The 13,427-nt window shown below is 42.4% G+C and overlaps 1 protein-coding gene across 1 annotated transcript in view; it reads right to left on the bottom strand.

The window, feature by feature from the left end:
• Positions 1–13,427, bottom strand: part of LOC146006621 (acyl-CoA dehydrogenase family member 11-like) — a 93,479-nt gene that overhangs the window by 20,567 nt on the left and 59,485 nt on the right. The window contains exon 3 of the mRNA XM_083145322.1: positions 12,001–12,233. Within this exon, the coding sequence (XP_083001448.1) occupies positions 12,001–12,233 (233 nt within the window). The remainder of the gene's footprint in view (positions 1–12,000; positions 12,234–13,427) is intronic.

Raw genomic sequence — 13,427 nt, 5'->3', positions numbered from 1 at the left:
AATTAAGGAAAGCTGCCCTTATTTGAATTTGCTGCTACCAACAATTTACAGCGCAGCTAGTACCAGCGACGTGCATAAATTAAACTATGCAACGCCGTCATTAATGACAAAAAGCTGCATCCATTCGAACTTGCCATTAGCATACCACAAGTGCAACACAGCCATAGTGCAGTAATTACCCAGCGGCGTTTGTAAATTAAATTACAAAGCGCCGTCAGCTATTGAGGAAAAACTGCATCTGCTGCTAGTCTGCTGTGAATTAACAACGCAGCAGTCATTCATTAATGTGCATTGAGTGAACTACACAAACACTATTACCTATTGAGCAAATTGCACCTATTTGAACCAGCTAACAGCCCACTGAGAATTGATGGCATTTCTGCTACCAACGGCGTGTATAAATTAAACTACGGCATACACTGCCAACACTATCTGAAGGAAACCTGCGTCTACTCCAAACTACTACTAGTATATGACAAAGCAACAGCGCAGCTATTACTAAAACGGCGTCTGGAAATTAAATTACATAACGCCAACACCAACTGTGTAAATACTCATTGCTAGCACATTATAATTTAATAGTGCAGACACTATTGAAACTAAACCATATAACGTTGCCCTCTAATAGAAATAAGAGTGCACTTATGTGAATCTGCCACTGGTTTGCTACAGATCAACAAAGACAATTGTTATCCAGCGTTCTGTATAAATTAAACTACATTAACGCTGTCACTTACTAAACAAAACTATGCACACTTAAACTTGTTGCTGACACAACATAAAACACATCTATTTAGCGATGTGCAGAAATCAATTGATTTATTAATAATAAAAACTGCACTCACAAATATTGAATAATACTGCAATCCCAAAATATAATCAATAAAGATATACAGCATACTAAGGGATTGAAAGATAATTATTCAATCAACAATTCAGCGTCTTGTATAAACCTAACTATACTAACGTTATCACTTATTAAATAAAAAATTGTGTGTATTAAAACCTGTTGCTGACACAACACAAAACACATGTATTTAGTGATGTACAGAAATCAATTGATCTATTAACAATATAAAACTGCACTAACAAATATTGAATAACACTGCAATCCCTAGATATAATCAATAAAGGCATATAGGGATTAGCAGAAGATTATTCAACTAACAATAACAGTGCAACCACACTATACCAGTTGATGGACGGTGCAATATAGATGCCGAAAAAAGGTCACGAATCCCCTTTTAAAAAAAATATCAACTAAAACAAAAATCAGAGTCACATGTGTTATTAAAACTAACCTGATACATTGTCAAATGGGTAAAACAAGATAAGACAGCTAAAATATATAAAAGTCTGCCTATCCATACTTGTCTATCCTGTACTCCTCTGAGATTGATACAAAAATATACTCATAGAGGAAGAATAAATAAGAGGAACCTTAATACAATTATAAATGATTAAAGGAAACAGTGTATCATATATGAGATAGAACCAAGTATTTTGAATACCCAAGGATTAATTACAACACATATCTCTGAATAAGAATTAAATCAAGGAATCAACACAAAAAAAGACACACTGACACCGATTTTATTAATTTTGTTTACTGCATCAATATTTCGCATAAAAAGCAGTTTTAAAACAGAAAAATTAAAAGTTAAATTTTAAATAACATTATAACAAACATTAAAATACTCTATTTTCTCTTCTGTGCGCCAAAAAAAGAAGACAATCTTTTCTCTTTTTTCCATTTTTTGCTTATAAACCCATTGTCTTTGGCTGCACCCCCACAGAGATTACACACAAATTGTAGAACACTGTCTCGCTTGGGGCCTCATTAGGTGCTATAGCACCAACCAGTGCAGACTTCCCAATTCCCCTTTTCCCTTTTTTGACTATGAATTGTGACTTATCCAGAAATGAACAGCATATCCATTTATTACAAGGTGTTGTTCCTGGTCTTTTATTTAGAAAATTCGTCCCATTAGGGTTAAGAGATGGTACTGGTTTGAGATTACTTGGCGCTAGTACAGATTTGAGGTTACTAGCTCTGCGGAAAACTAAGTTGGGTCTAGATGGTAGGTGTGGGCCCAGAATCGGATCCCTCAGAAGCAGACTCCAGTGTTTCTCTAGAGTTTTTCTGATTAGATGGTTTTCACAGTTGTATTGAGTCACGAACGGCCGACACTTGAATTCAGTTTTTGGTCTATCTGATTTGACCAACAGGCTGTTTCTATCTCTAAGGGAGGCTTTTGATCTGGCTTCTTCAATGGAATCCTTTTTATATCCTCTATCAAGGAACCGATCCCTAAGGAGTAGAGATTGATGCCAATAATCGTCATCATTACTGCAGTTGCGCTTAATTCTCAGGAACTGCACGTAGGGGACATTATTTTTCCAAGGAGGTAAATGACAGCTAGTGGCAGGTATGAAGCTATTTGCATCAACCGTTTTGAAATGAGTTCGGGTGATGATTTCTTCACCGGGGTTGCCTTCCAGCTCAAGGTCAAGAAACTCTATCTTTTGGGTATGAGATTTGAAGGTGAATTTTAAATTGAAATCATTCACATGTATATAAGAGATGAACTCTGAGATGCTCGATTCGTCACCGCGCCAGATGAGGAGGAGATCGTCTATATACCTCTTATACACTACTATCTTCTCCTCAAATGTAGAACCGTAAATGAATTGTTCTTCCCAGGCCCGCATATGGAGATTCGCATATGCTGGAGCGAATTTAGTCCCCATAGCGGTCCCCTGTTGCTGAAGAAAAAACTCCCCGTTGAACTGAAAAAAATTATGTTCAAGGATATGTTTCATACTGCTTATTAAGAAGGAGATCTCAGCCTCTGACTTGTCAGGATCTTCCCGTAGGATATTCTCCACAGACTGAAGTCCCTTATTATGGGGGATAGACGAATACAGTCCTTGGACGTCAATAGTCAGCCAGCAGTATTCAGTTGACCAGATTTTTCCTTTTAGTAACTGTAGGACTGATGAACTGTCCTTCAAGTGCGATTTATTTTGTAAAACATAAGGTTGAAGCTTTAGATCTTTTTCCCTTTCTTCATCTCTAAAAAACTGGGTCTCGTCTAACAGGAGACCTTTCAGTGGTGCTGCTTTTACTTTACCCGGGCGCAGATTGGGGTTTTCCATTCCTATCTATCTGTTTTCTGTTAGTCACCCTGAACTTGCAGCCCCCGCCCTTCATAGGGAAGGATGCCTTTATTTAAAGATAGGACCAAGAGGTCTCTCTATGTAAAGAATATGTTTTCGGAGGAAGATTTCGAGTTGGATATGGAGGACGATGGAGAGGATTATTATAATCATCTTAACACCTTGGAGAAACTGGCAACTAAGGAACTCAAAGGATGGTACGATATCGTCACATTAGAGAAATACCTGGAGGTGGGCCGAATCCCCAGAGGTCTAAGACTACAAAAGACCCCCACGTATGGTGGCGATAATCTGTTTTTTCAGAAAATTGGGAATACCATTCTTGATGAGTGCTCTGGAAAATTAATGAGCGCCCTAATCAATGAACGTAAGAAAGAACTAGTAGCCCTGGATAATGAAATGGGGAAAATTGAGGGCCTTCTAACCAAATTTGAAGAGAGTGAGGAGATCAAGAAAGACATTTTAGATCTACAGACTAAGTTAGATCAACTTGAGAAAGAGATCATTCAAAGGAAACAAAGGAAGTTCATCAGAGATAAAAGAGATTACATCAGTGGCCAGATACATACTTGGCCCAATGACACCAGAAATCAAGATCCATCCCAAAGAAAACCTAGATTTGAGAATCACAGGGAGCCCATCTGGGAGAGAACAAGACGAAATTCCCATCGTTTTAATGACCGCGAAGTTCAGAGGAATAACTCCTACTGGTTGGGTAACCGCAATCCTCAAAATAACTATAGACAACCATACCGATATCAAGGGAGACCGAGGCGGTACGAACATAGAGAGGATCACCCACAACCAAGAAGGAACTACAGAGGGAGGATACCATCCCATTACGATGATTATTACCGCAATCGCGGTGAAGTTTTCAGATCTCCATCTCCCCTAAGAAATCAACATCGCAATTTTTTGGACGAAGGCCAAGACACAGACCCCCCCCCCCCGACGTATAACAAGGGAAGAACTACATATACGGTTAGACTCTCCCCATGGTCACAGTGTAGAGGAGGCAAACAACTCTCCCAAAAAGAAAAAAGGCCCGCAGACTTCACTCCTTCCGGGACAGGAATCATCAATGCTTCCAAGAAAAAAATATCTGCAGCCGAGACTTCGGTATTAACCAAGGGCTTTAAATTCGCACCTGATAGTCATCTTAATCATTTTAATCTCTTTATTGACCTGAACAAATACATCCGAAACCTTACGGTACAGAGGCATTTCCTGAAAAATCCCAACAATCCCAGTAAGATTTCAGAGTCAAAACCCTTAGTCGCCCCACCTTCGCATTTCTACCCAGTAGAATCTCAAGGCAGTCACTTAGATGTTTTTTTTAGGAAGCAGTCCGCGAGGATCTACGCAATCTGAAACCGAAAAAACACTTTGCAATGAATCTGAGTGTACCAGAAAAGGCCATGAAAACACTTAAGATGGATGACAATACCATTATAAAGGCGGCCGACAAAGGAGGAGCGGTGGTGTTACAGGACAGATCCAGTTATCTAACCGTGGCGAACAAAATTCTTAGCGATGAGTCCACTTATGTCAAACTACCTAACAATCCCACCACTGGTTTCAAGGATGAGCTTAAGACCCATTTAATGTCTGGCTTCCGAATGGGAGTGATCTGCAAGGAAGTGCTGGAATTTTTGGATGTGAAGCACCCTATGTTGCCCATCTTTTATCACATCCCAAAGGTGCACAAAGATCAGTCACACCCACCGGGACGCCCCATAATAGCGGAGGTTAACTCTCTAACTTCGAACCTCTCTCATTATCTTGATCTAAAGCTTTAACCTTATGTATTACAAAATAAATCGCACTTGAAGGACAGTTCATCAGTTCTACAGTTACTAAAAGGAAAAATCTGGTCAACTGAATACTGCTGGCTGACTATTGACGTCCAAGGACTGTATTCGTCTATCCCCCATAATAAGGGACTTCAGTCTGTGGAGAATATCCTACAGGAAGATCCTGACAAGTCAGAGGCTGAGATCTCCTTCTTAATAAGCAGTATGAAACATATCCTTGAACATAATTTTTTTCAGTTCAACGGGGAGTTTTTTCTTCAGCAACAGGGGACCGCTATGGGGACTAAATTCGCTCCAGCATATGCGAATCTCCATATGTGGGCCTGGGAAGAACAATTAATTTACGGTTCTACATTTGAGGAGAAGATATTTATTTATTTTTTATTTTATTATTATTATTATTTTAATTTATTTATTTTTTATTTTATTTTTTAAATGTTTTTTTTTTTAATTAATTTATTTATTTATTTTGATAATACATCCTAAATTGAACCCGTTAATATAATCATTACATCACTTCACATCAGCTCCTCAATAATGGGGCACTTATTAAGTGAATTTATACTATTTATTCTGTCGTTAGAATTGTAGATTCGGGCCCTTTGTAGCCAGTGTTAGTGGCCATAGCATATGTGATTATTGGGTTTCTTAAACCAATGTGGAATTAAGATCTCTCATCCACCTGGTTGTTCTTAGTCTGAAAATACAGGAAGTGATGTCAGACTTAGAGCCCAATAAGAGCTCACTCAATCCCCAGAGCATCATTCCAGCTTTGGAACTCCTGCACTTCACATCCTGTTATTGTGGTCCATTGTAAGTACTTTCAAAACTCTATCTGGCAGTTGATCAGTGTAGCATAACCCTATTATGTATGTATATTATATATGCTGTAATGTGATTCCCCTTAGACACTCTGGCAAAGTTTCTGATTGTTCTATTGACTGTCTGTGGAACCCTTATACTATCGCTGGGCCATCTTTACCACTTGTGTTCCCTATATATGCTTGTTGGATGGTATGTAAACTATGGTCATTAGACCCATTATTTAATTGTCTAACATCTTATAAGCCTGTGATTAAGGGGAATTGGTCTTCTTTTCCTCTATCATCAGTTATATCTGAATGGTGGCAATATTCCACTCTGGAGGAACAATTTTAGGATTCCTTGATTTAAAAAGGGAAAAAAAAATTCTCCGTACTTTCCTGTTACAGAATACGGTATGATGTACATTCACTGAGTTTGTTTGGTGCAGGCCATTTTTTTGTTCACATCTCTTGGTTTGGTGGAGAACTGTTGGTCTCTTCTCCCATGGGTGGCCCACTTGTTGCCCTTATGATCTAGAGACTCACCGTAGATCCTATTGAATTTTATGTTGCTTCCCTTCTCCATTGTCCTTCTCTCCATATCAACTCTTTCTCCGTTAGCACGTTTTTCTCCCTTGTTTTTTGGCTATATGATCTTATACACAGATTTGTAATAATTATCTGTATCATTATATGTACATTTATTGTTATGTATTGTGACTTACAGTGTGAACTGTTCATATAATATGCTGCTTCCACTGCCCCTGAGGAAGTCTTTTTGACGAAACGCGTTGGGAATCTCTTCGACGATCGGAAGTCCAATCAACAGTTCTTTTGATAACAAATTGTGCCAAAATACATTTTTATTGTGTATGTTATTATTACTCATTGAGCATCTTTTATCATTAAATAAGATTGTTACTTTTAAATGTGTTAATTCATGTCTGGAAGCGCACCCTGATCTTTTTCCCTTTCTTCATCTCTAAAAAAACTGGGTCTCGTCTAACAGGAGACCTTTCAGTGGTGCTGCTTTTACTTTACCCGGGCGCAGATTGGGGTTTTCCATTACTATATATATATATATATATATATATATATATATATATATATACATATATATACACACACACACACACACACACACAAACACACAAGACCTGCACTCTCACCCTCTCTTAGAGAAAGCCGCTGGGGTGCCGTATAAATAGCAGAGTATAGAGCACACTGCTTTATAAATACAGAAACTCCCCAATTGGGGAAAACAGCACTCACCAGACTTCATTTCAATGTAGTACTCAGGGTTAGGTCCCACTTAGTTTTATTCACAAGGAGAATCTGCCGACATTTCGGTCCCTAAAGACCATTCTCAAGGCAGCAACAAAAGCAGACCGCATCAACAGCAGTAGTATGTGGATAACAGGGACAGGCTAGCGTTTGCCTGGTGCCCTGCTTATATAGGGGAGTGTGACCTCCCACCGCCGATATGCGCTCCAGCTGGTGGAGCGCATTACATCACTTCCGGGTATAACCCGGAAGTGCGTGTCCGCGGGTGTAATTGCAGCACTGATCGCTGACTGACAGGGATCAGCAGGCGGCCAGTGTTGTACTATGGTCCCGCACAGTGTGGTATTGCGGGGACATATGGTGTGGGCACCGGGGCATCATCACACTGAGTGTGTGTGTAAACTGTCACATGTCACTGTCACATGTCACATTCAGCCTCCTAAGCTCATTGGCTGTAACATGTCATGTGTGCTATGTTTATGTTGTCAGCTGTCAAGTGAATCGCAGGCACTGTGCAGGAACCTAGAATTGTACAACACTGCAAGCACGGGGACGGGAGTTATGCTCCCGAAACATGTCGGGAAAAATGCCAATAAAAGAATCTACTTTTGAAAATCTGACGAGTGCCGCCTTACTTTCCTGCCTATATATATATATATATATATATATATATATATATATATATATATAGGGTAGAGAGGTGCGGCACTCGGTTCTTTCATAAATCAAAAAAGACGACAGGACATGTCGCATGTCGACGTGTCAATGTTTCAGTGCTTTATTCGGCACTATCTTCAGATAGTGCCGAATAAAGCACTGAAACGTTGACACGTCGACATTGTGCTTATTTAAAGCTGTGGGAGCACCGGTGGAAATTACTTACAAGCATTTGGGAGTGCCAACATATATATATATATATATATATATATAAAAGTCTAGTGTCCATGAGTCTCGAAACACTGCCATCTGCTGTCAGAGAGTGAAACTACACCTCTCTCACACATGCACAAATACAGAAGGTAGCAGACTAGCTTTCGAAGCTTTTGCATCGAGCAGGCTTACTAGTAGTTTATAACATGCCATGTTTTTTTTTTTTGGACGCTATCACAGACAACAAAAATGTAAGAATTAATGACTATTTTTGTTTTACTCTGCTTTATAAATGTTTATCTTAACAGAGATACAATCTTACGCAGTAAATGTTTGGCATGCTTTTCTACGAAAAACATTCAGTTACTGTTCTGCAGTTATATGATCGGAAGTTGATTATTCTGTCATGTTTTATGTCCAAGATAATGAGATAAGGATTTTTTATGTGTGATAAGATATACAGTATGTTATGGCAACAAAACAACGTAAACCAGGATTGGGCAAATTCCAGTCACCAATACTTCAAAAATGCGGCCTGGTCCCCAGAGCAGACGTTCTGTGTTGTGCTGCAAACTCCTGTCTCTCGCTATGAGCTGCTAGACAACCGCCCCTTCCCCATACATTACTCAGGAAAGGTTAGGACTGATCCCTGAACTGTAGAATGCCTAATAATAGAGCCATAATACAGTTTGCTAATATAACACTTAGACAAGTATTCTTTAGAAGAATTCCTGGTGAGACAGTAACTAACAAAGTACTGCAGCTCTGACCTAGACAAGAGCAGCGAGTCCTATACCACTGTGTCTAATGGCCCCCTCACATTATGCGATTTGGGCACGATTTTGCCCGATTCGGATGAATCGGGCCGCGAAATCGTCCCAAATCGCATATGGTGACATCCCCTCCGACCCGATGCGCGGCCCTGTGCGCATTGGATCGGAGATGGGAGGTCGGACGGGCTGCACATAAGATTTGCTAAATCTTATGTGCTGCCCGGAGCCGTGCTCCCCCACAACAGGGGACCTACCAGAGTCAGGCGCAGGGAGCCGGGCAGCATCAGCGGGAGCAGGGGGGCGGCGCAGAGTACCAGGGAGCCGGACAGGAGAAGACGCTGCAGCAGCAGCACTTAAAAAAAAAAAGGGCCATACAAACGCATAGGAAGCCATTCATTGGCTGAGACCTCTCTCAGCCAATCAGCGATTGGGTGAGACCTCTCTCAGCCAATCGCTGATTGGCTGAGAGAGGTCTCAGCCAATCAATGACTTCCTATTCGTTTGTATGGGGTTTTTCTTTTTTTTTGGAAGTGCTGCTGCTGCATCGTGTTCTCCTGCCCGGCTCCCTGGTACTCTGCGCCGCCGCCCCCCCCCCTGCTCCCTGCCCAGCGGCTTCCTGCCCGGCTCCCTGCACCCCGACCCCCCCCCCTGCCCACTCTCTGTTTGCGGGCATATTCCTGCTGCTGTCCCCCGCTCCCATTGTCCCTGCAGCTCCCCGGGAGTGGCATGTGATAAATCACATGCGATTTATCACATGCAAAACTTGGCACATGAAGTGCCATCGCATGTGATCCCTCCCGGGGAGCTGCTGGGACAATCGGGTCCGACTTGTCGTTATGACAAGTCGGACAAATGTAAGGGGGCCTTTAGAGTCTAAGTTATCAGTTACTGATTTCTTTATTCTTTTTTTAAAAGTTTTTAAAACAGCAATAGAGACAAGCCACTGGTATTTAAAACAGAAAAACTATTAGTAGTATACATAAAATCAAATATAAATCCATGGACAAGAACTAATTTGAACTATATAAAGCGTTGTGCTGTTTCCGAAAGTAAATAACAAAGAAAAAAGGATAAATAAAATAACAGACAATGAAAAAATTATATGTTGGAAGCTTGGGGAACATCAGGAATTTGGGAATGGAAAAAGGAGGAGGGGGGGGGGGGGGAGTCCAAAGGGTACAATTGTCTCTTTAGGAAAGTGCAAGGGCTATAGAAGATCACAGAGCAGATAGTGGGGGTGATTCAATACCATACGGTCCCAATGCGAATTAGCGCTCGGGGCCTATGGTGCAGCTCTGCGCATTTCCGCATGTGGAGGGCCAGTGTACGAATACCTTTGGCGACTATCAGTCGCCGTGACATTCGTATGTGCAGGGGAGGGATGGGGCAGAGAAATGCCCAGCGTTTTATGGGTGTCAGTTCAGACTGACCATCAAATAATTTCTCCTGCTAGCGGACGTATGCAAGGGGATGTGTTAGCGAACACATCCCCTTGCATGGTATTCAGGGGTGGTGAAGCGGTGTTTCACAGCTCGGTAAGCAGGGAATTTCGCTGCTTCCTTAGCCAACCAGAATTATGCCCTATAGGATCAGGCTACTGTGTTGGTCTACTTGTTGTATGAGATGTAATATTTTATGTTGCTATTTATTTAATTGGGTACTAGTAGAGATATTCTAAGCCTTGGAGAGAGATAAAGTGGAGAGAACGCCCAAACAATCACTGAACGCGCCCAATCACCCGAATACCCAAGCTTTCCAACGCAATTGAACAACTGAATACCCAAGTGCCCAAACACTGAACGGGCAAATGCGGCCAAACTCCAAAATATACAACAGCGAGATTACTCCCAAGCTCTACTGAGCATTTGAATGCGCCCAAATAGCCGAGTGTACAAACACGCCAAACACTAGAATCCATGAGCGCCCAAACTTATCCGAACACCTGAGGACGTGAACACACCAGAGCCAACAGAATGCCTGAGTGCCCGAAACCGCCCACACGTCTGAACATCCAACATGAGTGCCGAAACGCGCTATAGTGTGTGGGCACCTTATGAGTGAGCGCTCCACTCTTTTGGTCTAACTTGTCTTCTATGCTTAAGGTACACATACACGGCGCGATGATCGCACCCGTTATGGGCTGATGGGCTGGATCGCATTGCATGCATTTTGCATGCGATGTGCGATGCAATCAGAAGGCAGTACAAAAAGTATGTGCAGCACATACTTTTTGTACTGTACAATGAGATGCCCGTGGGAGCGCGCATCGCATTTCACGGGCAAATGGTGTATGGGCACCTTTAGGCATGTCTGGATGGAAGGAGATCAGTCCCTGCGTTAGTTCGTTGTATGTCGTCTCATGTACAACCTCCAAATCAGGTGGCACTACAGAGATATTGTACAGATGGGTCTTGTCCCATCTTTGCAGGGGATGGCGCTGGCGTCGCCAGCCGCCATCCCCCGCCAGCGCCATGGCGACGGTGAGAAGCGGACGCGCGCGCACGAGAGGCGCGCGCGTCCCCTTCCGACGGCGCTTCGATGCGTTCCCCCGGGTCCCCGCCGGCTTGCCGGCGGTAACCCGGGGTCCCCGCCGCCTGCCCGCACCCCCCACTAACCCCCCTAGCCCTGTCCGTCTCCCTGAGGCGGAGACGGACAGGGTTTCTGTCGCGCTAGCGACGGAGACTGAGACGCGCGTGCGCGTGAGACGCACGCGCGTCTCAGTCTCCTCGCTGGCGAGGCTGCTGGCGGGTCGCCAGCGCGTACGTTCTGGCGACCCGCCAGCAAGGATGGCAAAAGACCCATCTGTATAGCTGTTTCTATACTTGCTTACTCGTTTTGTGTAAATATATGCATGAGACTAGTAAGTGTTTTGATAGCCATCATAGACACCTGCATATGTGATTGCTGCCATATCCAAAAACATTAAAATGTTTTGCTACATTTTCGGACCATTTTCAATAAAGCTGTCTTATGAAGAATGTACAGTGTGTAAGATTTTATCCTCTTGGCAGGTTACTTGTTCAAGTATTACAAGCTGTAACAAAAATATGGTAAAGGAAAGCTCAGGATCTGGGAGCTTGAAGGGAAGGCTCAGAGAGGAGCATGTCACCCATAGGGGCCACCTGTTACCCCTCACTGAGCTGAATTCTGCATTCTATTCCAACAAGAGAGACACAACAAACTCTTATATGAAGATAAAAAAAAAATCCTTCTTAATGACTTTACATTTAGCTCAGTAAATAACAAGTGTTACTAAGTAGCTTGTGACATATTTACCTCCAACTGGAGTATTTTCTCTCATAAGCTTCTGCTATCACACCTTCTTCTGCAGAGATTGCCTTCATTCTCTTCCAGGCAGAACAGGTATGGATGTGATCAACCCTACGGCCCCAGGAGTCATACTGCTGCAGCTGCGGGAGATTTAGTTCACACTCTCTACCAAGGTGGTCAATCTCCTCCACTAGGCGGTGCCCAAAGCGCTCAAGGTCCTGACTAACTTCTTCCAACACCTGCACAAGAAACAGAACTAAAGTGAGCCGCCTCATTTCCTGTGAGTACCTGGAGAGCAGCAAAGTCATATTACTGAGCACATATAAAGAAGGTTCTTCTGGTTGTTTTATATGAACCATGTCAAAGGCAGTGGTATAGACATATAGCTTCGAAATAATATAGAGGAAAGCATACATACATCAATATAATGATTTGTATCCCTTATACCTGGAGCCGGGATCGCGACTTACAGGGCTAGTCTCCCTCTTGGAAGTCCACGGCCCCCAATAGGGGGATAATAGAACCTGTGGCGAGCGCAGCAAAACATGGAGCCTGCAGTGCTGCGAGCTCAGGAAGCCTGCAAGGGGCTTTGATGCGCTCGCTCCTCTGTCGGGGTACCGGCAATCAGGATTCCAACATATGTCGAATGCCTGTAGGACCCCTATACCACACCTGATTCAAACATTTTATTAAGTATATATGTCTTGCAGCTACCTGTGAGCTTGAGTAATGACAAGTAATAATGGCAATTTGCCATTTCACACTGCTTTTTTTTTTCTATTTAAATCATTTTTATTGAGTTCAAATGTAACTTGATACTAAAACAAATACATACAATTAAAATAAATACTTCAAAAGGAACAAAATCCAACAATATGTGTGCGGTCTCCAACAATCATACATTCTAAAGATGAGAAATAAAAACGTGATTTTGTACAAACCTTTTCTCCGGGTTCACAGATGTCACTGGAATTACATTGGAAAGAGCATGGGCACTTTAAATTAAAAGTAGTGTGGCCAACTCCTCCCCTTCTACTTCCCCTCCGAGGCAGTCATAAGGATTGTGCCCGGAGGGAGCTGGAAGAGAGAAACACACTTCCGAAGAGGAGGTTAAGCAAAAACATACAATGTAAACACAGACATAACAATAGAAAAAGTATGAAAACCCAAGAAAACAACACCAAAGACCAACCACACATAAAATATAAGGGAGTTCCATCAAACATAACCGGAACCAACCCTAGGAAGTAAAAATACCCGCAAAAGTATCAAACCATTTAAACCTGACAAAGGTCTGACGGCCTGAAAAAGTGGAGACCCCACGGGCAGTTGCCCAAGAAGGTCACTCAGAGCGTGTGGAATGCGCAAATATAGACAAACCTCTTGCTGTCTCAAAGATTTATGGAGTTGAGCCACTACAGCAAAGAGAGACA

The sequence above is a fragment of the Crinia signifera genome, chromosome 1 (genome assembly GCF_055691185.1).
Source record: "Crinia signifera chromosome 1, ASM5569118v1, whole genome shotgun sequence".
NCBI classification, from domain to species: Eukaryota; Metazoa; Chordata; class Amphibia; order Anura; family Myobatrachidae; genus Crinia; species Crinia signifera.
The sequence above is the reverse complement of the archived record's forward strand: the minus strand, read 5'-3'. Positions and strand labels throughout refer to the sequence as shown.